The sequence below is a fragment of the Peromyscus californicus genome, unplaced genomic scaffold, assembly GCF_007827085.1.
Source record: "Peromyscus californicus insignis strain IS unplaced genomic scaffold, ASM782708v3 Scaffold_21__1_contigs__length_65335640, whole genome shotgun sequence".
NCBI classification, from domain to species: Eukaryota; Metazoa; Chordata; class Mammalia; order Rodentia; family Cricetidae; genus Peromyscus; species Peromyscus californicus.
Genome location: NW_026294514.1, coordinates 38,815,401 through 38,842,948, shown reverse-complemented (window position 1 = coordinate 38,842,948; position 27,548 = coordinate 38,815,401). Strand labels below are relative to the sequence as shown.

At 43.7% G+C, this 27,548-nt stretch overlaps 1 protein-coding gene across 25 annotated transcripts in view; it reads left to right on the top strand.

Annotated features, from left to right (window-relative positions):
* Dlgap1 (DLG associated protein 1) overlaps positions 1-20,889 on the top strand; it is an 823,903-nt gene extending 803,014 nt beyond the window's left edge. For 22 of the 25 annotated variants that reach the window (XM_052750118.1, XM_052750116.1, XM_052750115.1 and 19 more), the window contains 3 exons: positions 8,744-8,835; positions 14,521-14,673; positions 17,451-20,889. In XM_052750118.1, the coding sequence (XP_052606078.1) occupies positions 8,744-8,835; positions 14,521-14,673; positions 17,451-17,660 (455 nt within the window). In that variant the 3' untranslated portion in view covers positions 17,661-20,889. Of the gene's footprint in view, positions 1-8,743; positions 8,836-14,520; positions 16,113-17,450 lie in introns of those variants that run through there. The other 3 variants (XM_052750133.1, XM_052750134.1, XM_052750130.1) reach the window with 1 other exon arrangement.
* Positions 20,890-27,548: the final 6,659 nt, after the last annotated feature.

The following is a 27,548-nucleotide window of genomic DNA, read 5'->3' as shown; positions in this document are numbered from 1 at the left end:
CATCTCTCCAGCCCCTCATACAGATTTGGGATGATGACAGATCCATGTGGCTTTAAAGTAGGAAGATGGGCCCACATTCTCCCCTGCTCTCCCCCCTCCTTCACCCCAAAAGTCTACAGAATGAAAAGAAGAACCAAATGGTTAAGGAGAAGCCCCGACTTGGGTGCAGATGGCCTCTAGTTTACAACGGCAGGTGTCTGTGATAGACATTCACTCCACGCCACTCTGGGATTCTGAGTTTTGCCTTTTCCCGGCCACATGCTGGTAGCACCCTCTCTAGTTAAAGTGAACAGTGGCAGCCGCCTGCTCCCAACAGCTTCTAGGTCAGGAAGGGGGGCAACTGAATCTGCACAGGGGTGCTTTGTCAAGATGGAAAGGTTAATAGATTAGGAATTTAACTGCCTTTTCCATTTTGGATGAGCTTATGGGGACATAATAGAGGAACATCCCCATGAGATCATTTAATTCATCCACAGACTTGTTCAACCTATCCCACATGGCCTGACACTTTCAGGGTGGATGTGCAGGCACAAGAAGGTAATCCCAGCACTTGGGACAGAGAAGCAGGAGTATGGTGAATTCAAAGGCTACTTGAGATATCTAGTGAATTAGAGGCCAGGTGTGGTGGTGCTAGGCTTTAATCCCAGCACTCAGGAGTCAGAGGCAGGTGGATCTCTGTGAGTTTGAGGCCAGCCTGGTCTACTTAGCTCCAAGACAGCCAAAGCTGTGTAGAGAGACCCTATCTCAAAAATAAATAAGCCTAGCTCAGACTGTACCAATTAACTACTCAACAGTAACTTAAAGGGTGGTGTAAGATAAAACAGAAAAGAGTCAAAATGTAGTCCAGACTGTTGCTATTAACGTTGTTGTTGTTTGTGTGTGTGTGTGTGTGTGTGTGTGTGTGTGTGTGTGTGTGTTGGGGGTGACAGAGTCCATAGCTGATTTACTGATTTCCAAACTTATTCCTTCAATGAAACTTCAGGGATTGCGTGGGTGCGTGGACCCACAGCTTGTGGTCTGTCTGGTTGGAAATCAAATGTATAGATAGCCACCCTGAGCTGGAAGGACGAGCAAATGGCAGAGGCAGCTATGCCTCGGAATTTTAAGGGCAAGTGAGGAGGAGGAGTTGTGATAAATGCTCCCAAGACGAACAGTCATTAGTGAAGAAGCCGGCTGTTTTTGAGCCTGCTGCCTGTATGTCAAGGAAAGTGGTGTGGGAAAGGAGCACAGTAGACCCACTGCAGTGGAGAGGGCGGGCCATTTGAAAATTTCTCCCTGCCGTGTTCACTGATGGTGGTCCCTTCGCCGTGGGAGGAGAGCGACCCCTGCACGGTGATCCGCAGTTTCCAGTCTTCCGCGACTACATGACAGGTGTAAGAAATACGTCTGTAATTCTCCTCTTCCCTGCTGTGATTCAGATAGCAAGGTGGTGAGGAAGGGAGACGGTGCTGCAGCCATTTCCTCCACATCCACTTCTGCACCCCTTAGAGAGCTTCTAGCAACAACACCAGGTAGGCCAGGATGTCCAGCGTTCACCACCTCTGTGCTTGTGGCAGCCATTGTGAGGAAGTCCCGGTGGAAAGCGGGTGGCGGTCACTGGCTATCACGACTGTGAACTTATAGATCTGGATCCGTGGCTCCTTTCTTCCCAGGTGACTACGTAAGAAATGGGGATGTTTCATTCATCTCTCTTTAACAGCTAGGAAGAAGGTTGAGGAAATGCAATCGATGAGAAACGGATTAAACTCTTGAATTCTTATGCTAGATAGGATTGTAAATAAACTAATGACATGAAAAAAAAAGGTTTGTTTGGGCTGGGGATGTAGTTCAGTTGGTAAGAGGGTTTGCCTAGTGTTCACAAGGCCCTGGGTTCAATCCCAGCTTTGCATAACCCAGGCAGCGTGGCTCATGCCTATAATCCTTAGCACCAGGGAGATACAGGCAGGAGAATCACGAGTCGGAGGTTGTCTCTGGCTGCGTAACAAGTTTGAGGCTGTGTGTATGTTCTTTCCGGTGTCTGAGGCCCTAACGTGGAGGTGCAGTGGCTGTGGAACTGGGCAGAGCTGAGAGCAAGCCAGCCATGGTGCCTTTAATCCTAGCACTTGGGATTCATGGAGGCAGAGGCAGGTGGATCTCTTGAGAGTTTGAAGCCAGCTCAGGCTACATAGTAAGTTTCAAGTCAGCCAAGCCTGTATAACAAGACTCTGCCTCAAAAATTAAAATTAAAATTAAAAAAAAAGAAGAGAAAGAAAAAACAGGAATTCAGAGAAGCCAGTCTCCTGACTTTTCAGATCTCAAGACCTAATTCTCCTGGAATATGGAAAGGTACATAGGGTTGGTTGCTGTGCTTAAGAGTTTGGATGCTCATCTGTTATGTGTGTTTGCTTGTTTGTGTTTTAGGTACTAGGGATTGAGTTCAGAGCTTCATACATGCTGAGCTACACCTTCAGCCCTGAAATTTTGACTCAGCAAAAAGCCAGGCATATTCCCAAGGGAACTGGTCTTGGATTTGGCTCGCTGGCACCAGCACACAGAAACTCATTGTAGCAGTCATGGATTCCCCTGGAGGGTTAAAAGAGATTGTTCATTCTTTTCACTCCTGTGTCTTTTATACCACTCTATGTTCCCCAAATAAAAACCATATCCCACACAGGCAAGTGGGAAAAGAGGAGATTCGCTCTTTTCTAAATGTCTTGGTCTTTAATTCAATATAGCCAGGGAGTTTCAAAGCATAGTTTGCATAGATGCTGTTCCCCACAGAAGTCTTCCTCTGCTTCTCATTATGACACTGAATCTTTAAAGAAAACATGGGGCTTGTAATTTACTCTAACCGTCTCTATAGAGTTAGCCCCAGACCTCCACTTTCTTCACAGCTGACATGACCTTGCACTCAGCCACGGCGACTAGGTCTGTTTTGTGCTCATCTTCAGATTCCCACAGTGACTCGTTATACTCCATCCTGCTCTCCGATGGCATGGGCTAGAAGGTGAATATTTGCTTTGGTTTTGCTTTGTTCTTCTATTTTGAGACAAGGTCTCACTAAGTAGCTTGGTATAGTCGTAAACTCAGAATCCTCCTGCCTTAGCCTCTTGAGGATGTGCTACCACATCTGGGTTCTAGAAAGTGTTAGTAATCACACTCCACAGATTTTTTTTTTTGGTTTTCCGAGACAGGGTTTCTCCATGTAGTTTTGGTGCCTGTCTTGGATCTCGACCTGTAGACCAGGCTGGCCTCAAACTCACAGAGATTGACCTGGCTCTGCCTCAAGAGTGCTGGGATTGAAGGCGTGCACCACCACCGCCCAGCTCACAGATTTTTAAATGCTAATCATGGACACCATGGAATGTTACTGAGAGCCTTAAAAAGAAGAAGGTCCTATGTGACAACATGGATGACTCAGGGGGCCCTGTGTTAAGTGAAATCAGCCCATCACTGAAAGGTAAACACTGAATACTTCTACTCACATGAAGTGCATAAAGTAGGAAAATTCAAAACTTGGCCCAGGGACACACAACTGGGATCCCAGATACTCTGGAGACTGAGGTAGGGAGAATTGACCGGGTTAGGGAAGGTGAGACCACCTGGACTATTCGGTAAGACCCTGGTTCTAAACAAAGCAATAATAAAATAAATAAGGCAAATTCATAGAGTGAGACAAAGAGCAGAATGTAAGGAGAGACCCTATCTCAAAAGATAGAAAAGATAGAACAAGCCAGGCGGTGGTGGCACACGCCTTTAATCCCAGCACTCGGGAGGCAGAGGCAGATGGATCTCTGTGAGTTCGAGGCCAGCCTGGTCTCCAAAGTGAGTTCCAGGAAAGGTGCAAAGCTACACAGAGAAACCCTGTCTCGAAAAACCAAAAAAAAAAAAAAAAAAAAAAAAAAAGATAGAACAGGAGCTAGGCATTAATCCTAACACTCGGAGCAGAGGCGGGTAGATCTCTCAAGTTCAAAGCCAGCCTGGTCTACAGAGCGAGCTTCAGGACATGAGGGCTACAAAAAGAGATCCTGCCTCCAAAAACAAAATTTTAAAAAATAAAAAAAATTTAAAAAGGGCAGAAAAGAAAGACGAAAAAGAAACAAGGGCTGGAGAGATGGCTCAGTGGTTAAGCGCACTCGCTGCTCTTGCACAGGACCCAGGTTCCATTCCCAACACCCACTCTCGGAAACAAGGGATCTGATACCCTATTCTGGCCTCCACGGGCACCTGTACACACATGATGTGTATATATACATTGGGCACACGTGCATACACATAAAATTTAAAAAAAAAAATCAATTTTTAAAAATGGAACAGGAAGCCAGACAGTGGTGGCGCACGCCTTTAATCCCAGCACTGGGAAGGCGGAGGCAGGTGGATCTCTGTGAGTTCGAGGCCAGGCTGGTCTACAGAGTGAGTCCCAGGAGAGCCAGGGCTACTACACTGAGAAACCCTGTCTGGAAAACAAAAACAAAAAGAAAAGAAAATGTTCAATCATGGTCCCTTAACCTTGTTGCCTGGAGCCCTCTGTGACACAGTACGTCATGGCTGAGGAGACTGCTCACCTCACGGCAGCTGAGAAGTAGAGAGAGAGAGAGAGAGGAAAGGACTGGAGTACCGGTGTCCCTTTCTCGGGTACCTCCTAGCAGCTCGAGTTTCTTCCACTAAAGGCCCCACTTCCCAAGTGTCTACTACTTCCGGTAGCCCCATAGGCTAGTGACCAACACTGTAATACATAAGCCTCTGGGGGACGTTCAGTGTGTCGATGATAGCACCATAAGTGGTTGGACAATCTAGAAAAGTTACATGAGCCTGCATGTAAAGGAGGTCAACTACCCAGAACTCCAGGAGCAAAACTCGTTCTAGACCCACAGAGTCTTCAAACCTCCCATTTGAACATTCAGAGAAAATCTGTTGCTTCAGCCCACAGTGTCTCATTTAGAACCAGTGTTAGTGAGATGGATCAAATCCAGTGTTCTTTTTGTGTGTATTTTTTTTTCCCCCATTTATGTATTGATGGGGCTGGAGAGATGGCTCAGCAGTTAAGAGCATTGGCTGCTCTTCCAGAAGACCTGGGTTCAATGCCTAGCACCCACATGGCAGCTCACAACTGTCTGTAACTCCAGTTCCAGGATTTCTGACACCCTCACACAGATATACACGTAGACAAAACACCAATGTACATAAAATAAAAAAATAAAATAAATTATGTATTTATTTATTGAGACAGGGTCTCACTGTGTAACCCTGGCTATCCTGAAATTTACTGTGTAGACCAGGCTGGCTTCAAACTCACCAAGATCCACCTTCTACTGTAAATGCTGGGTTCAAATATATGGCCACCATTTCCAGCCCTTTGTGTGCACTTTAAAGGGCTCTTAGTTCTTATCTTTCTAGAGGGTTCCTCAGTGACATCAGTAATATGCTGGAAGAGCCCCTCCCCACTTTCTCTCTACTCTACGGCTTTCTCCTGGGGAGGAAGGAGAATGAATGAATGGGTCAGGAAGGAAGAAGCCACCCTTGACCCATGGGACTGTGAAGGGGAAAAGGAAAGAAAATTGGTTCCTTTGGTGAGAGCATATAAATGAATATTCACTTTCTTTGAATGGAAAATTATCAAGTCCCTGAAAGTGTTTTAATTTTGTTTCCAAATTTAAAAGTAGTGGCAAAATAAATAAATAAATAAATAAATAAATAAAAAGGGAGCTCAGCAGTTGAAGGTGCCTGCTCCGAAGCCTAATGACCTGAATTCAATCCTCAGGACCCACAGGACTCTTACCACCAAAAGAGAGGACACACCCCTGCAAGTTGTCCTCCGAACTCCACACAGGCACCGTGATACACATGCGTGAGTGCACACACACACACACACACACACACATACACACAATAAATGATGTGCATGGATTTAATGAGGTAAATAAAATCACTAAATAAAAAGCCGCAGTGTTATAAAATGGTGGCTATCAAGACAAACTGTTTAAGCCAGAGCCAACTTGCATGTTGTAGCTGAAACCTCAGGGTATGTTTGTTGTTCATTTGTTTCCCGTTTCTAGGAGACAGGAAGAAGGCTCCGTGTTCTCTACCTCCACTGAACGGGTCTGCTCCTCGGCCTCTTCCTTGTGCTCTCTATCAGGATACAAAGCCCAAGAAGGCAGGGGCTTTGTCTTGCTAAACACTGTCCCATACCGTTAGTGTAACACCTGCTGTGCGGTACCCTCACTAATATTTGCTGACAGAGTGAATGAATACACAGAGCCCCCACGGCCCATCCCCGTGACTAGATTCCACAAGTCCTTTCAGGCTCCTCTGCCCTTTGCTGGCCTTGGCCTTGGCCTTGAGCACTGGGCTAGCGGCTTCAAGGTTAATCACCACCTTGTCGCAGAACAATAGTGAATTCAAGAGTGACCTTGGGAAGATACCTTCTGTGCAGGCTTGTCCGTGAACTTACCAGGGTTTCATTTGATTCCTTGAAACCTGACGGAAGGGTTTCCGCTTCCTACCCCATTGAGGTTTGACCTGGGACATCATAGAGTGGAGTCCAAACATTAGCAAGATGTATCTTTCTCCTCTTTTTCCTTTCATAGTCAACTTTTGGCCTTTTGCTTTTCACTTGTTACTTCTGCTGGTATTATCCCTCAAGGAGCATGTGATACTTGCCGACCAGGTATGGTGGGATACAATTATAATCCCTGCACTGGGGAAGGAGAGGCAAGGTGGATCAGGAATTCAGATTCATCCCTGTCTACATTGTGAATTGGATATCATCCTGGGCTACAGGAGACCTCTTTTTTCTTTTTCTTTTTTCTCTTCTCTCTTTTTTTTTTTTTGAGGAGGGGGCATTTCTTTTTTTTTTTTTTTTTGGTTTTTCGAGACAGGGTTTCTCTGTGTAGCTTTGCGCCTTTCCTGGAACTCACTTGGTAGTCCAGGCTGGCCTCGAACTCACAGAGATCCGCCTGGCTCTGCCTCCCGAGTGCTGGGATTAAAGGCGTGTGCCACCACCGCCCGGCAGGGGGCATTTCTTTTATGGTAGTCTGACATAGTACAGGCATTCGGGTACAATTGAGATCTCTTAGCTCTTGTCCACTGTAGTAGCTCCAAGAGGCCTGACCTCTGAACTTGAAGCTCACCCTGTGTCGAGATAAGCTCTCCACTTTACTTTGAGGTATCAAGAAAGGGAAAGCAAGTGGGACATGGTGGTGCACACCTTTAGTCCCAGTACTCTGGAGATAGAGGCAGGGGGATGTCTGTGAGTATGAGGGCGGCCTGGTCTACATAGTGAATTCCAGGACAGCCAGGGCTATGTAGTGAGACCCTATCTGATGATGATGATGATGATGATGATGATGATGATGATGATAGTTAAAAATAAAAAAGGAGGCCGGGCGGTGGTGGTGCACACCTTTAATCCCAGCACTCGGGAGGCAGAGCCAGGCGGATCTCTGTGAGTTCGAGGCCAGCCTGGGCTACCAAGTGAGTTCCAGGAAAGGCGCAAAGCTACACAGAGAAACCCTGTCTCGAAAAACCAAAAATAAATAAAAAAAAAGGAGAAACCTCACTCAACTGATTTCCAGCACACTGGAAAAAAGTAAACACACCTACCTACGTAAGGACTTAGAGCATCAAGTCAGGCGGTTGCTATGACTTGATAGAGCTGCAAATGTGTGTCCCCAAGCAGTCTGGCATGACTGGGGACGTATGAATTCAGAAATGCTATGATGGACAGGTGTGGATGCTGAAATATTGAAGCAGAACCTAGGTAGAGTGAGCGTCATGAACTCAGGTCTAGCCTGGCATCGTAAATCCGGTACAGCAAACTACTAAAAAGCCCTGGGCAATGCCCGTTGCTTTCTTTGTTTTCTCCTGACCTTGTGGTTGAGAAAAAGGAGTGTGAATTCTTTAGGCCGGAGCCAACAGTGAGATTGCTTGAATCCCACTTTGTCTCTTCCAGGCAGAATTCCCAGCCTAGCCAAGCCTCAGGGGGTCTGAGTTCTCTCTAGTCTTCCATTGTGGGAGGTTTCTGTCCACTCAGGTACAGAAGGGCGGTTTACTGCATGGCAGAGCTCCAGCAGGGGCAGCTGCAAGGGCTTGGGGTTCAGGGGGATCCCTGGGGACACTCAGCCCCCGGGCCCCTGCAGAGGCAACTCAAAGGTGGTTACTGCAACGGAAAGGTTCCACACCAAACCAAGGTTAATACAGAAAGGGCTGCAAAGTAGAAAGCCCCCCCCCCCCCCCCCCCCCCCCGTGCTGCTGTGCCCTAGGCAACAGGTTGAACCCTATCACTCCCTGGCAAATTCACTTGTCAGAAAACGCCAGCGGCTGAGCTCTGGGAAAACGCTGGATTGTGGACTGGTTAGGGTGACTAGGAGATTCCTTCTGCCCGGCTAGCATTGCTTCTCTTGTGTTCGAATTAGATAGAAATCCGAATTAGAAAATCAAGCCCGCATTATCGGGATCCTGACTCCATAAACCCAAAACTACACCGGGAAACACGCGTAACCGTGAAAGGAATGCTATTTGTCTCTCCTTGTGGTGTAGCACAGTGCTGTGACGGAAAACCCCACGAAACAGGAGCGATCAACATGCGCTTCCCAAGTTGACTTTATCCTTGAACCCGGTAGCCCGGGTTTCATAGCCCCGATGGGTGTGGGTGCGTGCTGTGTGCTGTTTTTCCAAACGGTGACAGCATGACTCTCTCTTTGCTTGACCAGACTAAATCTCAATGTTGAGGCATCGTGTAAACTTCTGTGTCTGCTCTTTTCAGTTCTAGGGAAAATCCGAACTGCGGTGGGCAGCGCCCAACTTCTCATGGCGCAGAAATTCTACCAGTTCAGAGAACTGTGTGAAGAGAACCTGGTAGGTACCACCCACATCACCGCGACTCCTTGCTAGCACAGCCGGGAAAGACCTTGTCCTCAAAACTGGCCCAGCCAAAGCCAAACTCAGATTGAACCAAGTGTTGGAGTCTTTTAACAGATGAATCTGGCTTCCCGCTTTTCATTAAATAAAACAGACAAAAACCTCACTTTATTCTACACTTAAATAATCTTAGGGGCAGAATTAAGTTAAAATTCCATGTCCTGATTTTTTTTTTTTTTTTTGGTATTGAAAACTTTCCGTGTTCCTAGATTTTTTACGATGCTTTTGATTTTCTTATTCTTACTAAAATATGGAGCAACCGATGTTTTCTAAATACTGTTACAAAGGAAACTGTTTTGGCTCATGACTCTCTTTCTAAAATAGCCGTCAGTGACCGTGTCTCCTGATCAGAGTTTTGTTTTAATTCAAAGGCCAGAGGCTGAGGGTATCACAAAACGTAGATTAGACACCCTGAGACAAGTGAGTGCTCCACCTACCTCTGACATACAAAAAAAAGGAAGGAAAACCCTCTTCGGATAATAGCAGCAATAACAGCAATAGCATTTGCTAATTTGACAGTGAAATACAGGTCAAGAGCCTTTTCAAGGAGGCCGTAAAGAAGGCCTCCATCCTCCAAGAGTGACCTCACTAACACAACTGCTGTTGGTCAGGCTGACTCTAAAACAAAGCCAAGGAAAAGCAGCTCATTGATGTGTGGAAAGTGAAAACATGATTGACATCTAAATGACCCAGATAGGGCTTTAGAGGTTTAACTCTGTGTCCTAGGTGCTGCGTTTTCTCCTCAAAGGAATCTAGTCCAGGGCAGGCAAGATGGCTTCTGGGTAAAGGGGCTTGCTGACAAGCCTGATGTTCAGTCTGCAGAACTCACATGGTGGACTCACAGAGGCCCAACTCCCATCCTTACACACACACACACACACACACACACACACACACACACACACATATACATTGTGGCATGTGCACCAACCCCACCCTCACCCACCCACCCTCACACTGAATAAATGTAAAAACAGAATTGATGAGCAAGTTCCCAGGTATACTACAAAATAGAACATAAATATTGTGCACATTTTAAAGATAAAATTGCAGGTGCCTTTTTTCCCCCTCCTGACCCTTTTATTGTTGAAATTAAAAAAAATAAAAGATATTTAAATACAATGGTGAACATATAGGGCAAAACAGAATCATAAAATGTAATGTTCAATTAAGCAGTGAGCTGAAGGTTTGGGTTTCCAAATAGGCTCTGAACCCAAAACTGCTTAAAAATGGGCATGTTCACATTTAACAGTAATTGGCTTATAGGTGAGAGAACGAGCCTTTTGTTGTTTTTTGTTTGTTTGTTTGTTTTAATGTGTGCTGATTCCTAGAAATTGTCAAGTTCATGAAAGCCAGCTTTTGACATCTTGTCATTCCTCACAGTGGCTCTTGTGGCCACTTGAGAAAGTCTCTATTTATGGTAATGCCACAGCAACAGAGGAAGGTCATTGGTACTGCTCAAACCAGGCCTCTGAAGAACAGGTCCAGCACCAAACGTGACAGATGCCCTGGGTAACATCTCAGAATGGGCATTTGGAGTTACTGGTGGATTTATTTATTTATTTATTTATTTAATTTTTTTTTTTTTTTTTTGGTTTTTCGAGACAGGGTTTCTCTGTGTAGCTTTGCGCCTTTCCTGGAACTCGCTTTGGAGACCAGGCTGGCCTCGAACTCACAGAGATCCGCCTGGCTCTGCCTCCCAAGTGCTGGGATTAAAGGCGTGCGCCACCACCGCCCGGCTATTTTTATGATTTATAGGTGGGATAGATGGGCATAAAATGTTAAGAAACTTCGCTACCAGCCCACGGCAAAAGCGGAGTCCAGAATCAAACCCTTGTCTGTTCAGGCTCCATTGCCATAAATCCTAGGCAGGCTGTGAATTTCAGCCCTCACCTTTGCAGAGGGGAATCATCCCAGGAAACAGTATGGCCTGATGGGTAGTTCCGCTTAGCACTACAACTGTAGGAAAGTGACCCCAAGGGGCAGCAAGATGGCTCAACAAGTAAAGGAGCTTGCCGCCAAGCTGGATAATGACCTAAGTTTGGTCCCTAGTACCCATAAGATGGAAAGAGAAAAGCAGCTTCTGCCAGTTGTCACCTGACCTCTGCCTACTTGCCCTGGCACCACCCCCAGCACATACACATGATAAATAAATGTGTGTGTGTGTGTGTGTGTGTGTGTGTGTGTGTGTGTGTGTGTGTGTGTGTTTAAAAGTGACTATAGGGCCAGTCAGAGCCAGGTACAGCTGTTCTTTCTTTAGTTCCTCTTCCTTTGAGGAAAAAAAGAAGACAGTTTGAAAACACATTTATTCCAGACTAGATTCTCAAGTTTACAGTGAATGGATGAAATTTGGGATTTTTTTCCAGCATAACTAAACCTGGGGGGACGACACCCCCTGACTCTCCCTCAAATCTCAGAGACGATATGGTTTAGACTCAGCCATACTATCTTATGACTCATACTCTCATATGACTGCTGAGTTAGAGAACTACTTACACTCTATTTCCTCATTTGTCTTTTTGACAACATGGGGCAAAGAGATTCCTTTGGGGGCAAGACCACGTTGCCCATGATACAGAGCTAAGCACATCTAAGGAACCACTTACATAAGCTTAGGCTACTGAACTGTAGGGTGACTGTGCCCAAACCCAAAAAATCCCAAACCAGAAATTCTCTAAAATCTAAAACTTTGAGGACACCAAAGCATTGCTACTATATATACATCTGACCTCATATAACGTGTCACAGTCAAAATGCAGGCACATTAAAAATGTACATACTACATTCAGACTGTGTGTACAAGGTGTATGTGACATGTACATGAATTTCACATTAAGACTTACATTCTGTCTCTAAGATATCTCACGATGGATAGGCAATCATTTCCAAATCCTATGAACTCCAACATCTCGACATCTGGTCCCAAGGGCTTCGGATAAGACACTCAATCTGTATTATTTCTTTCATTGGTGCTAAAACAACAGTAAAACTTGTGACCCAGAAAATGTCACTGAACTCCAAATTATAAACTGTTTAGTTTTCCATTATGGATAAGGCTAAGTACGTTGTGAAATCATGAACTATTGAGAAGTGCTTTGTCAAATCTACTATCCATTCTGAATGTTGAGGGTTTGTTTGTTTGTTTATTTGTTTTATCCCTTTTGGTCTTTTGTTGCTTGCAATGTAGCCTCACACTTAAGGTGTTCTTGTTTCAGCTCACGTGGTGGTAGGATAATTGATATTGCCACCACACGCCTTGAGGCTCTTCTATAGTAGTTGCTGTTTACTGAGTCAAACTATTACAAAGAATGCCCTTTGTTCATTCAAGTGTCATTAGAATCTTTTTTATGTTTTGTTGTATTGACTTTATTTTGATTTGTTTTGGCTAGGTGCTAAAGATTGAACCCAAGGCCTTGGGCATGTAACACCAGGCCACACTCGCTCTCATCCCTAGAATAGATTTTCGTGTTGAACCAAGCACTTGAAAACTCTAAAGTTTATGTATTCCGAAGAATCTAATGGCTGTGAGTAGTTTAGGAACTCTACACACATCGGTGCTTCTTCATCTGCATTTATTTTGAACGAGGCCAGTCGTACTAGCTCATCCTCAGATGCAGATGTTGTTTCCAACCTTTAAACAATCAGATGACCAACAACCTCTACACGGTCTGAAATGCTGATGATACCATTTTCTTGGGGTTAATTTGGAATATTCAAGCTGGCCTCAGTCATCCTAGGACATGGGGATTTACAGTTGTTCATAAATCTAAGAAATAATGAGAAATGGCACTGGCCAGAAGCCCCTGACACGGTAGGGGAGGAAGACTCCTGCCGTCTGACGGTAACGCCTTCAGCTGCTTTTGCAGATGGTGCTTGGCAATGACCGTGATAACAGATTACAAAGAAATCCACTCTTGGGCCAGATGTGGTAATGTGCTCTGGTAGTCTTTCCGCTCAGGAGGCTGAGGTAGAAGGTTGGAGATTTACAGGCCGGCCTAAATTACATACCAAGTTCTTGAGCAAACAAACCAACCAAATTCAATTCTCGGCCTGTTCCAGGAGTGCTTGTTTCTCAAGCCTGATGACCTGAGTTCAATTCCTGGAATCCACACAAAGGTGAGAGGAGAGAGACAACTCAATGAAGTTGTCCTCTGACCTCCACACACGTCTTGTAGGGTGCACACACACTCACACATGCACACACACACTCACACACACACACACAAGATAATAATAGTTTTTGTTTGTTGTTTTGTTTTGTTTCAAGTTTTTTTTTAGACAGGTTCTTACTATGTAACTCTGGGTATCCTGGAACTCTGTAGACCAGGCTGGCCCTGGAATTCACAGAGATCTACCTGCCTCTGCCTCCCAAGTGCTGGGATTAAAGGCATGCACCACTATGCCTTACTGATAATATAAAAATTTAAAATGATTCTTTAAAATTTTTTTTGTTGCTGTTTTGTTGTTATTGTTGGTAGTTTGGTTTTTCGAGACAGGGTTTCACTATGTGGCTTTGGATATCCTAGAACTCACTCTGTAGACCAGGCTGGCCTTGTCACTCAAAGATACACCTCTCTCTGCCTCCTGAGTGTTGGGCTTAAAGGCAAACACTACCACTGGTTAGCAAAAAGTCAGTTCTTAAACACTGAAAGATATCTACTATTCTGAAAAGGGAATTATTGCCAACATACATATATATGTACGTGTAAAGATAATGTTTCTGACATTTGCTATATTTAAAACTAGGTAATTTCCGGGCTGGAGAGATGGCTCAGAGGTTAAGAGCTCTGACTGCTCTTCCAGAGGTCCTGAGTTCAATTCCCAGCAACCACATGGTGGCTCACAACCATCTGTAATGAGATCTGGTGCCCTCTTCTGGCCTGCAGACATACATGCTGTATACATAATAAATAAATAAATCTTAAAAAAAAAAAAAAAAAAAAAAAACTAGGTAATTTCCAATAGGTCATCTGATAAAATGATTCTTTATTATATATATCAGTAACATCTCAATTACTGAACACATAATTGTTTCAGGGACTAGATATGTGTATCCATGGTTGATCATTTGCTTCCAATATACAAACTCTGGGCTCAGTCTCTAGCATCAAAGAAGCCACATCAAGCAAAGTACTTTGAAAATTCCTTATTGCTTATCAATTCTATACCCTAGTATTTCACTCAACATGAGTCCTAAAACTAATCTCATTTTAGAATTCTCATCTGTTCTCTGAATAAGCTGTGTGGCATGAAGTTATATGTGATTTTTTTTTTCAAAGATAGTGTTTTCATTTAAATACATTGTTTTAAAATGCATCCAGTAAGAGATAACACATACTGGGATTTTTTTCAAATGTTTAGACTCTCCCCACTTATCAAACTGAAACAACCATTCTGTTGTAAGGACAGAGGAATTTTGCAACCTTGACATTTGAAAATCAGAGACTGGAATGGGGGCATGTATAAAATTACCATTTGTAGCCTCACTTTTATCTCTTATCTGAAAACCAAAAGGAACTCAGCCTCCTTAGGTTCTTTGAAATGTTTGAAAATGCCTTTTGGGCCCTGCTTGCTGTCATATTGCCTCTAAAGCATCAATATTTTTTTCTCTCTTTTGCACAGAATCCCAATGCTCATCCAAGACCCACTTCCCAGGATTTGGCGGGGTTTTGGGACATGCTGCAGTTGTCCATAGAAAATATTAGTATGAAATTTGATGAACTTCATCAGTTAAAGGCCAATAACTGGAAACAGATGGATCCTCTTGACAAGAAGGTAGAACAATGTAGATTTTGTATGGTTCATTTAAAAACCTGCACAAACACTGGACAGTCTAAATAGGCTTCTGCATCCAGTCCTGCTGTTTACAATGTGAAATGGAGCTGGTATCATATTCATTTCATTGTAATGACAATGTTTACATACTAATCACTTGGGATATTATCTGTAATATGTTTCAGGCATATTTTTGAAGAAAAATACCTGTCTTTGTGAATTGGAAAGTGGGAATGTGGCTTTTCTTTATCTTTTTCCCTCTTTCTTCTTTTTCTTTCCTTCTTTTTTCTTTTCTTCCCTTTGTTAATTAAACTTTAAGTTAAACCACTTTAGACACTGGAAGGAACTGACTCCAGTTTTGCTTTCTAAGCTAAAATAAATGACCTCTTCAGAGCCTGGTTCCATAGAGCAAGAGTTCAACTTCCTTGCACCCTCAGGATGTGTTTCTGGGAAAACCTGAGAAGTAACTGGCTGACAATCATCTCATAAATATTCTCCATTCTAAATAGGAGGCTTACAGTCATCATAAACGTGGAGATTTTTTTTTTCGAATTTTTTTTCGAATTTTTTCAAATTAGATTTGCCTGGGAGGACATTGTTCCCTGGGATCTTCCTGAGACAGTTTAGAAATAGACTTAAATTATTTTAATTAATCAATAATAATTTCATATTTGATTACTGTGATTCCACAGTAATCAGGCTTCTACAAGTATCTAATGTCTGTCTTCCCAGGCTGATCTGTCCTGTATGAGGTTTTTTTGTTTTTTTTAATAACTTTTGTTCTTCTATGATCTAAGGTCTTCTATGATCTAATAGTTCCAAGAGATACACCTCTGAAAATGAGGGATGGCTATTCCCTCAGCAGTGAGAGCCCTGCCCTTTTGGGTCTCCTGACCCATCACGAGCTAACAGTAATCCACTGTTGCCCATCATTTCCAGGTGTATGGGATCAGTGGGTACCCAGGACATACCCAGTCCCAAAGGACTGTCTATAAGGAGTCCAATGCTGTCACTACTATCCACTGTCTCCAATTCTATGACCATCCAACTGGGGGGTTAGAACCAAGCTTGAGGTACCATTGATGTGTGTGTGGCCTCTACTTTGAGAAGCCAAACATTGTGCTTCATCTAGTTTTCTTTATGTGTGAAACTATCTGCTGGCAAATCGGTCTTAAAAGTATACACACGTGTACACAGGCTGGAATTTTAGTACTGCTCCATCTAATTTCTCACCTACTGATTCTTTAATATTATTGTTAAAAAAAAAATAAAGTGTGCAAAGAAAGAAAAATGACTAAAAAGTTTCCAATATTCCTACTTTTAAAAATATCTACCAATTACCCCACAATGAAGATTTTAAATGTCCCGAAGAAGTGATGGAAAGAAATTGTTACATGTGATTTATTGGTGTGTGACCTAATAATAAATTATTAGCTTAATTTTTAAGTTTTTTTTTTTAAACGCACTTTGCTTATGATCAGAGTTTTTTCATCCTCTTTTGAACCTGACAGGAAAACAAATAATGAAGGGACAGAGGTGGTGGGAGACTGCACGCTGTCCTCTCCCTTTTTTGTCCTTTCAGAAACGCAGGCTCCACTTTAAACAACCGTGGGCCAAGTCCAAGTGTAATAATACCACTGAACTCTGCCTCTCTCCCTGGCAAGGGAGGAGGGGGCACCAGTGTTAAGCCGGGTACTCGGTACCTTCACGATGAACTTCATGTGTGACTTCATAAGGATGCAGGGTGTTTTATTTAAATGGCAATGTGGGGTTTGTGTGGCCCCTTCCACAGCCTGAAAGCTCAACATCTTTCTCCTAAAAGCATCCTTTGTGGCTTTAGATGCCTCCCCCCCCCCCCCCCCCGTACGGTTATCGTGAAGACATGAGGGGCTGTATTTTGCAGTAGATTAGAAAAGATCTGATACCATTTCAGAGTTTGCTGATAAGAGGGACGGCCTTTTCCAGTCCTGTTTTCAACTTTTGATAGCAAAGCTGGGATTGTCTTCGGGGCCTTCACAAGCATGCTGAAACCCCTAGGGACTGATTGATGTGCTGGAAAAATCTTCCCCAGAGTAGGGAATGCCAGCGTCTACCCACTCAGTGACCCCGTACAATCTATGGCTGTGTGTTCCTGTGTGATGTGCAAAAAGGGTGTAAGTCCAGTGGCACCATCGAAGCCGAGAAACGCAATCTTATAGTATCTGGCTACTTAGGAATGGGTAGAGGAGAAGGAGGCTGGGTAGACACAGGGAGAAGGCGCAGGGAGAGGGTAGAGAGGGTTTTTGTTCTCTAACCCAAGCTCCTACCTGGTGCCTCAGAGACATACATCTTAGAGTTCTAAATCATCCTGTAGCTGTTGAGATCTCCTGGCCCATCCCTAGCACCAGGAAGAATCTGGTGTATGCAGACAGAGCCACCCTCACTGTGAGGCGCAGGGAGCCTTTTGCAGGGGTGCATTTTAAATGCCTACACCCTGCCGTGGAAAGACCTAGTTCTTCGATCCAGCCTTACCCTCGGCCTTCAGCGTAAGAGATTATGTGTTGTCGGGTTGTTTTTTTTTTTTTTTCTTTGCATCTTTTGAATACCCAAGCCAGAGCAATGAAGAGAAATCATATATCCAGTGTGCAGATCAGAACTAACCATCCGTAGGTTAAAAAAAAAAAAAAAGGCAGAAGTGTGTGTGTGTGTTTTCCAAAAACTCACCTATCCCAGTCTTTCCCAAGCTTGTCCTGAGAAGCTGTGTAATGTCCTGAACCTGAACCTTCTGCTTTGATCAGGAGCGAAGGGCCCCTCCTCCAGTGCCAAAGAAGCCGGCGAAGGGCCCCGCGCCGCTGATCCGGGAGCGCTCGCTGGAGAGCTCGCAGCGCCAGGAGGCCCGCAAGCGCCTGATGGCCGCCAAGCGCGCCGCGTCGGTCCGCCAGAACTCGGCCACCGAGAGCGCGGAGAGCATCGAGATCTACATCCCCGAGGCGCAGACCCGGCTCTGAGCGCCGCCGCCGCCGCCGCCGCCGCCGCCGAGGACCGTCCCGCCGCCCTCCCCTCGGCCGCCTTCCCGTCCCCTCCGTCTCTGAGCTCAGTGACCGCCACCGTGGTCGTGGCCCTAGTTGTCCACCTCGCAGGAGCCGTCCCCAAGCCGCCCCACCCCGCTTCCTGGACCACTTTGCCCATCTTCTCCACCGAGCTTCGCTCCCCTGTGTCCTGAAGCCTCATGCAGACATCCAAACCCTTTCTTTTTCTGGGACAAACAAACCCACCTGTGTAGAAAAAGACCCCTGTAGGTCACTCACCCTCCTCAGTTCTCTCAAGCTAGCGTGTCCCTAGAACTCAGCAATATAAAACCATAGGGTATTTCAGAAACCCAGTATCACACAGGGTGATCCTTTGAGACTTAACCGTCTTCCACGTGAAAGAAACGAGGGCTCCGATTCCCTTTATTTGCCCCCCAAACGGTTATTTTTACAAGCAGACAGAGCGCTTTATTTCTAATCTCAGAAATCACACCATCTTGTCGGAATCAGTGGTGACCAAGAGAGGGGGGATCAAGCTGGCCTGGGGTGGGAGGCCTGGGTGTGTAGGAGAGCAGGGCAAAGTGTGCAGGTACCCTGCATCTGTACCTTCGCAGCTGAACAAACTGCCTCACTGGTACTCCATCAATCACAGCTTCAAATGTTTCAATCAGCAGAAGATTGTAAATTCGCTCTTTCAGGGAAATTAATCTATTCTGAAAGGCAATAAAATGAGGAAAGTTAAGGCAAAGGAAACTCCGATGGTTTAAGATCCTATATAAGGAATCTATTTATTTATCTTATTATTAAGAAAATTTAGACCTGAAATGTTTTATCAACTTTTCTTGTACTCTGTGTATTATAATGTCATGGCAGTGGTTTTTAAATGGGGGGGGGGGGGGAGTTGGCTCTGTTAATTTAGTGTCCATTCGGGTGGGCCCACTTAAGATTTCATACACACACACACACACACACACACACACACACGCACGCACACACACGTAAGAACACTCTGCTTCTCAAAGACCGCAAGGCCATTTCCAGAGAAGAGTTCCGGTTCTCTGCCACCCCTTTGAATGCTACACATCTGTCTAGTTTAGCCCAGCACGTCACATTTCAGGGGTCTCCTCTCACTCCAATACAGGGTTCATGTGTCCCCCAGCACAGGATTCTTGTCCTATATCAAATGAATAAAATAAAAGGTTTTCTACCCCAGGTGACATGCCGCCTCCTTCCAAAGAGCGGTCATTATGATCCTGAAGTTCCAAGTATTGAGAGAAGTCATCCGATTTACTCGGTAGCCAAGAGCTATGAGGAGCGAGGGAAGTAGGCATCCATACACGCTGATAGAAACCCAAGTGTTTGGTTGGACTCCAGGCTTCCTTTGGCTTGTAGTTTAGTCGTGGTCGATGGGCTGTGTGCGCTGGCATCCTGCTGAAGTCTTCAAATGCCCTTACTTGTAGCAGTTTAAACATTCAGAATGCGGCAGTCTGAAAGGGGCAGGCATCTATTATGGCAAGCTTGCAACCTAAAGAATTAGAAATTTGCCATTGAAAAATGAAAGTCTTTTAAAAAAAAACAAAACCTGCTTGCACCAGAGATGCTTAAAAACAAAACAAAACAAAAAACAAATACACTCTCATAGCCAGGTGCTAATTTAATTTTCTTTACAAAATTGAGAGAAGCAATGGGTTCTGGCAACCAATATCTTCAGACGTATTCTAAAACCACTAGAGAATTCGCTACCTCTCAGAGCCGTTGATGCTTTGAGCTACCTTTAACAACAGGGCACAAATGTTTACTGCTGTGGTTTACAAGAAAAGGGCTACTAACTTATTTAAAAACAAAAAACAAAAACCAACTTTTAACTAGGGCAGACGAAGTCAGTGCTTTCTCACACCGGAGCAGAGAATTTTTGAGCTTCAAGTATTTGCTCGTTTCAAAAAAGACACGCTTTTTCTTCACAGTGGAGCAGCAATTAAATGTGATGTGAAGTACGCAGGAGTAAGGCCAACTGTCACCTTGGGTAGTCCATGGTCACATTCATCCAAGACAGACGTGGAGTTCACAGGAAGCAGCGTCCAGGCTAGTCCCACTCTCACTGCTACAGCTCTGTGCCCTGAGGTAGAGTTCAGTTTCTAACGTGATTCCAGATTCTCCTACAGTGTTTCCTTTGGAAACTGATTTAGCCCAGGCTATTTTAAAGAGGGATAAGAGAAGGCCTACTATTTATCTTGTCTAAGGGAATGGCATTTGTATATTCATAAGCTATTTTTGGTAAGAATTTTAAATCTTTTAGCTGAACGCCTGCAGGGCATCACAACCTTTGCCTTCCTGAAAAACACAGTTTAAACTGTACAAACACTTTATAAAAAAAGCTAATTATTGATGTTAGGACATGACCCCCACACAATACAGCTTATTATCCACTGGAACCCGGAACTAACATCCGTGAACCTTTGTTGCGTTATTCTTTTTGATGTAATTTGTAGAGATGTTTTTTAGTTCATAATGAACAGTGTATGTACCCTGAAAAATTACTTATTTTGTTTAACTTTGGTATAAAGGTGTTGGGCATTTTCTTGGGGTGGGGGAGGGGGGGTTACAAAAGAAATTTGTCTCCCTCATCAAAAACAAACAAAAAAATACGTTCAAAGAAATTAAGTATTTATTATATTTTTTGCAGATGTTTCCATACAATTCACATAACCTTTTTGTAAAGAGAGATGAAGAAATGGATTAAAGATTTTTAATATTTGAAATGGTAAATAGAGCTAATTTATTTGTAATATATTTCTGTTATTTATAGATGTTCCCTTAATGTTTTACTGTGCAGTACCTGCTTTAATTTAAGCCTTATCCTTGTGAATTTACCATTTCTTTTTTAAGAACATGTCTAGATGCATATTTTAAATAACTGGAATGTAAATCATTAGCATATCTGAATTCCCTAATGTAATTTTTAAAAATTATTTTGGTTTGGGGAAAAAAAAAGATTCATTTGAGAAAGCCTTCAGATGGAGGGGTGGGGAAGATTTTTATGGCTTTCTGAATTGGAATTTCATAGGCTTATTTACCTAGATTGTGTGTGGACAAAAAAAAACAAAAACAAAAACAAAACAAAAACAAAAAACAAAAACCAACCTGTAAATACATGAATGTTTCCCATAATGTAAAAAGACGGAATTAATAAAATAATCAATGCACTGCTTTCAGGCTTGCGTGTTTTTACTGAAGCCCTGAGTCTTCCAAAATCTAAGTGGTTGTCTTTGGAAGTGGGTAGCTCGGCCACTAAGGGGCACATCACCCTTCTCACTCTCACTGTAATGACACACTAAGCTCCTTACCCACTGCTGCACAGGTTGTGGGAGATCCTGTCTAAAGGATTTCAGACCTAAAGCACTGAAGTCTCTTATTCTGACGGTCACCTATGCTTGGAGTTTGGAATCAGGGGCTCCTACCACCGCGTTATCTAACAGGCACAGATTATGAATGACGCTATAACCAGTTTGATTTCTTTGCATACATGCCCCCCATTGTGTTTCCCACACAGTTCTCAAGGGTAAAATCAGCGTTGTACTTTGTGGTTTTTTTTTTTGTTTTTTTTTTTTATTCCATCCTCACAGTAATAGAAACTGTGTATGTCAGTGACAGAGACTGTGTTTAGCATGTGTGAGGCCCTGGATCTAATCCTCAGTACCACAAAGAAAGGAGAGGGTAAAAGAAAAAAAGAAAAAAAAATTTGGTCACAGTTTAATTACTTACCAATTCAACACAGTTACTAAGGGATGGATTTGAATCTAAAATGCAGGCCTGTGTTGAGTGTCTTCAGTACTACCTCTGTCTTCTTTCCATAGTTCACACTGGTCAATTATTTACCACTGTCGTTTTCGCCTGGGTTTAATGCTTACAAAGTGGACTTGCACTCATCAGTTGGCTGAAAAAGTCTGACAGCTGTGTCCACAGTACCTCCTTCCCCGTTTCCTCCAACTTCTTGGCAAAATCCATCCATCTATATGGCAGCAGACTTGGAAATGAGTATACAGACAGGCATCTTTTCTGATTTCTGTGCCAGTCACCAAATAACACAATATACCGTTGAAACTTGAGAAGCAAAATGATCAACTGACCGAATCCCTGGAGGCCACAAAGATCTCAGGACCTGGATAAGCACCCACCACTCCTCTCATCTCATCACATTCCTTGCCTTCTCACGCCTCGGTTTTATTTCATCCAGGCTCCTTAAACATTCCAGCCAATCCCCAAACTGAGTTTGCTTTTGAATGTAGGAATCTGAAGTTGAAGAACTCTGGCTGAGGCAGGAGGATCAAGAATTCAAGTCCAGCCTGGGCTACGTGGAGAGAACCTGCCTAGAAAAACAAAGGAAAAGAAAGAGAAGGAGGAGAATGAGAAGAAGGAGGAGAAAGAGATGAAGGAGAGAGAGAAGGAGGTTATTTTAGTGAAGCAGTTTCCCATGTCAAGGTCTAACCCCTCCTGGAAAATGTAATTTAGGTTTTGTTTTGCTTTGTTTTTTTAACAGAAATTGGAAAAAATAAATAAAAGTTTGTTAAGAACATGACTTTTAAAAAAAAAAATCTTTGAAACCCACTCTTTGAAAGCACAAACTGATTTTGGTTTAAATAAATGACATGTGTATTAAAATTATAGTGTCTGAGTGCTAAAGTTTTCCTTTTGTTTGTTCAATATGCTGTTTGACTTTTGGCCGAGACACCAAGACCCGATCAATTCCTTTTGCAAACAGAAACCGATGACCCTGTCTGAAATCCCTCCTTGGCGTCTAACTAATTTTTAAGTTTGCAAAATCGGTCTTAAATTGCCCTTAAGTCACTCATTGTCTCCCACGAAGCTGAGAGAGAGCGGGACTACTCCAGGGACACCAGTCTTCCCTGTGAAAATCCCAAGAATGGGAAGCCCCGATGTCATCCTGTGCCTTGGTTAGGAGGCCAGGGGATTAGCTCCATATGTCTTCTAAACAAAGGAACGCAGGCCTGAACTTAGAGTGAGCAAGGCAGGGAGCAGGGGACATTTTAATAAATGGCAAAAACCAAGGTCTGTCCCATCACAGACCATATACTGTTGTCAGTGCCACAGAATGTTCTCCATACCACCTATGAAGAGTGTTCCTCTTTCTAGTCCCTGTTTTGGACAAGCAGATGTTAGTGCCACCTGGAAACCTGATGGGTGAACAAACCGGTGTCACCAGGCAGCTTCTTCTGAGATCTCACTGAAGACTCTTCAATTGAGAGACTTTCACCTTGGAGAGGGAAGCAGATAGAGCGCTGTATCCCCGGATACCCAGCGCAAATGCATTCTTCCCCGTGGCTCTTCAAGGGGGTCATAAATGACAACACCTGTTTTCTGTAGTCCCACACCCTGACATCTTGAATGCTTTAGGTGCTAACACTCTACAGAGAAAACATCCCAGCATAGCTAGGATCTCACAGTCGGCGCTCCTTACCCCTGGGTTCCAAATGCCCACATTCAGCCAACTGTGAATCTGTAATACTTGGAGGGGCTGGCAAGATAGCTAAGCAGGGAAAAATGCTTGCCATCAAGTCGGACAACCTGAATTCAGTCCTCAGTACCAACCTGGTGGAAGGAGAGATCCAACTCCTACAAATTGTCCTTTGACCTCCACATACAAACCTTGGCACACATACACACACACATTAAGAAATATAATAATAATTTTTAACATATATATTTGGAAAAAAGTATCTATACTGAGCATGTATAAATGTTTTTCATTATTTTCTAAATAATTTACTACAACAACCTCTTACATAGCCATTGTATTGTAAGAAGCCAGAGACGAGGACGCAGCAGGATGTGCTCAGGTGGCGTGTAAATTTTATATCATTTTATATGAGAGCATCCACAGGTTCTGGTACCCAAGGCTTTGGAACCTGTCACCCATAGATATTGTGAGATGACTGATTGATGGACACTGCCTTTTTCTAGGAGTTCGGAGTCCAAGGCCTACCAACAGTTTCGATGATGCAAAAGATAGAAGGGGTTAAATGATACTATATATGGCCCCATCCAGGCAAGAACACATCTACTTAGATTAAAATAAAAATATTCTGAGCCGGGCGGTGGTGGCGCACGCCTTTAATCCCAGCTCTCGGGAGGCAGAGCCAGGTGGATCTCTGTGAGTTCCAGGCCAGCCTGGGCTACCAAGTGAGTTCCAGGAAAGGCACAAAGCTACACAGAGAAACCCTGTCTCGAAAAACAAAAAGAAAGAAAGAAAGAAAGAAAGAAAGAAAGAAAGAAAAAGAAAGAAAGAAACTATTCTGCTAACTGGGGCTGCAGAGATGGGATAGTGGGTAAGAGTGCATGCTGATTTTCCAGATGCCCCGGGTTTGGCTCCCAGCATTGGTAGTGGCTCACAAATCCACTAGTAACTAGTAACTGTAACTAGGTTCATAGGAATTGATACCTTCTTTTGGCCTCCAAGGGCACTGCACACATGGCGTACATACACATATGCAGATAACATTCATGCACACAAAATAGAAATGGATGTATCTTTTAAAATACGTATTCTACTAACTGAACATTTCAGTCCACTTTAAGGAGCGAATTTGTTACTTACTGTCTTGTTAGGGAGGAACCTCTTGCCATAGAAAACATTCACTTCTATACCTGACTCTTAAAGGTACCAGATTTCTCCCATTGTTTTCTTTCCAAACTAAAAATCTCATGTGTTTCACAGCTTGAGGTCGTATGGCCAAGTGAGCAAGGAGGTTGATCCCAAAGGCTGCTCTTGAACAAAGGTATACATGAATAATTTGAATGATTCTGTCTTGGATTCCTTTAGAGTTTAACTTAACACATTTCTTGGGGAGAACTCCCCCCTCCCCCCCAGCTCCCAGCATGTTCAGGGAAAAAGAGTCTTTCTACACTGGGTGGAGCATAGAGGTTCGCTGTCTTCTCTGCGGCTTGGCCTGCAGGGAGTCTTCGTGAACCTGCCACTTCCAACATGGAGCCTGTTTGTTGTGTTTGTTGACGTTAGCAAGGTAGTGAGTGAAAAAGACTGAAGGGCCCTTTCCATATGAGCCAGTATTTTTGTATCCGGTCTTGGATAGGTGCCCACAGTGAATGCCATGAATAAGCAGGGGAATCTGTGAAATCTCAGAGAGTGGAAAGTCTGGTCAATTGTTTCGAAAGCTCAAACGGTAGAGGGGCCGGCACAGAAGAATGGGATTTCCAAACTGAATTTGAATGAACATTGAACACTTTGTAAATCATGGTGATGTGAGAGAGTAACCCTTCACATGAAAATAGATCAGGGGTTTGCTCATTCTTAAAATGGACCTACAATGTGTTTGAATCCAGGCTGACACTGGGTCCTTTGTTCATGGATGTGATTTGTGCAGAACAAAGTTGTTGTTTTAAAGGCTAAAAATGAACACATTCGAGAATTTCAAGACGGAAAGAGTAAGCTCAGTATGAGGCCGACTGTTCACTGCAGCTCTTCCATGTGAGAGTCAACATAGTTGAACAGTTTAGTGTATGCATAGCCTTCCAGCACTCATCTGTGGGTTTTTGACTGTGGCAGCACACTCCACATACCCCTGTTTTACTTAGTAACCTATTACTCCGTTTCAGAGCACTGTGACCCACCTACTTTCCTGACCAGTTTCATGGTGTTCCCTTTTATGCATGAGCCATGATAGACTTTTGTTGTTGTTGTTGTTTGGTTTTTCAAGACGGTTTCTCTGTGTAGCCCTGGCTGTCCTAGAACTCACTTTGTAGACCAGACTGGCCTCAAACTCAGAGATCCGCCTGCCTCTGCTTCCCGAGTGCTGGGATTAAGACGGGCATCACCAAGCTTGGTTCATGATCTGCTATTAAATCCTCTTATGTTGGACTTTTCAGCTATTTCCATCATTTGCTGTGATCAAAAATAAACCGAAGTTAGCAGGGGTGGGCGGGGTACACGCCTTTAATCCCAGCATTTGGGGGGCAGAGGCAGGCAGATCTCTGTAAATGGGAGGCTAGCCTGGCCTACATAGTGAGTTCCCGAATCATGAGTTCTAGGACATCCAGGTATACATAGAGAGACCCTGTCTCAAATAAAATAAGATAAAATTGAAGTAAAATCATTTTGCCATGTATCTTCAAATTATATGGAACTATATCTGCAGAATATATTTCTAGACCAATGGACATGCATTTTTTCTTTTAGATTTTTATTTTATTTTCAATTATGTAGATATGCTTATATATGTGCACGTGAATGCAGCCCCCCTGGAGGTTAGAAGATATTGAATCCCCTGGAGCTGGAGTTAGTTACAGGTAGTTGTAAACCTCCTGACGTGAATGGGTGGAACCAAACTCCAGTCCTCTATAAGAGCAACATTACCTCTTAACCTCTGAGCAAGCTCTTCAGCCTGGACATGCAATGTTTTAAGGTCTACATTGATTTTTCACTCAGCCAAACACATATGCATGCATTGTAGCACCTACTTTTATAAACAATGAAACAAAGCATTCAGAAAATAAATTCAGGAGGTGGAACATAGTTCACGGAGCACTAGCTGGCGTGCTCTGAGTTCTAGCCACAGCAGCAACAGGAATCTGAGACCAAGAGGGACTCGATCAGACACACTAATAAAAGATGTGACATATCCTAGCAGAATTTCAATGGAACACACACACACACACACACACACACACACACACACACACACGCAAATTTCTGCAAATGTGGCTGTGATGTGAATGCAATTTCTTCTGTAATTCCCAGGACAAAGCAGTGAGAAGTGAAGAGAAGAATAAGTATAATTTTATCCCTAGATGTGAACCCATCAGGAAATCAGGACTGTTGGCACCCACCTCACATGACGACTAAGAATTCAGATGTGGGGGGCGACTGGTAGAATTATGGTAATTTGTACACTTGGCAGTTATTTTTAAAATTATTGTTGATTTTCTGTGTGTGTGTGTGTGTGTGTGTGTGTTCATTAGAGTGTGTGTACACTCAGGCCAGAAGTCAGCATCAGGTATCTCATTAGTCCCTTTCCATCTTACTTATTTTGTTGCTTTTTTAAAATTACATTTGTGTGTGTGTGTGTGTGTGTGTGTGTGTGTGTGTGTGTGTGTGTGTGTGTATGCTACTGCACATATGTGGAGTGGCACTTTAGGGGAGTTGGTTCTCTCTTTCTACCATGTGGGTCCCAGGATTAAACTGAGGTCATCTTGTTTGGCAGCAAGTGCCTTTACCTGATGAGCCAGCTCCCCAGCTCACCATCTTAGTCTTTGAATCACCTTCTCTCCCTGAATCTGGAGCTCCTTGGTTTGGCCTGAAAGGCCAAGGAGCTTCAGAGATCCTCCTGCCTCTGGGCCCTCCCCCAGTGCTGGGGTTACAGGTGTGCGCTGTCATGAATGGCTTTTTATGTGGGTGCTGGGGATCAATCCAAGTCCTCATGATGTATAGCAAGTAAACTCACTGCCTGAGCCATCTCCCTGGACCTCCCAAACCCCACTTAAAGGACTTCAATATGACTTCTGCAATTAAAACATAAAACTGAACAATATTTCCTTTTCACATTGCTGGGGATTGGCCAGAGGACATGGAACTATTAAATAAACCTTCTACCACTGAGCTATAACCCGAAGACCTAGCAGCAACATTTTAAATGAATAGAGAAAAGAAGTCAATAGATTACCAAGCTCCCAGGCCCCCCAGGATTGCAGTTGTAATAATACAAATCTCTCCCTGGATTTTTGGGGAGCCAGGGCATGTTATCCAGAATTTTAAATTTTCCGTCGATTTGGAGACACCAGAAGTGTAAATGTCCTTTCTATGCTCAAAGTGCTCCCAGGATGATTCTGCAGACACAG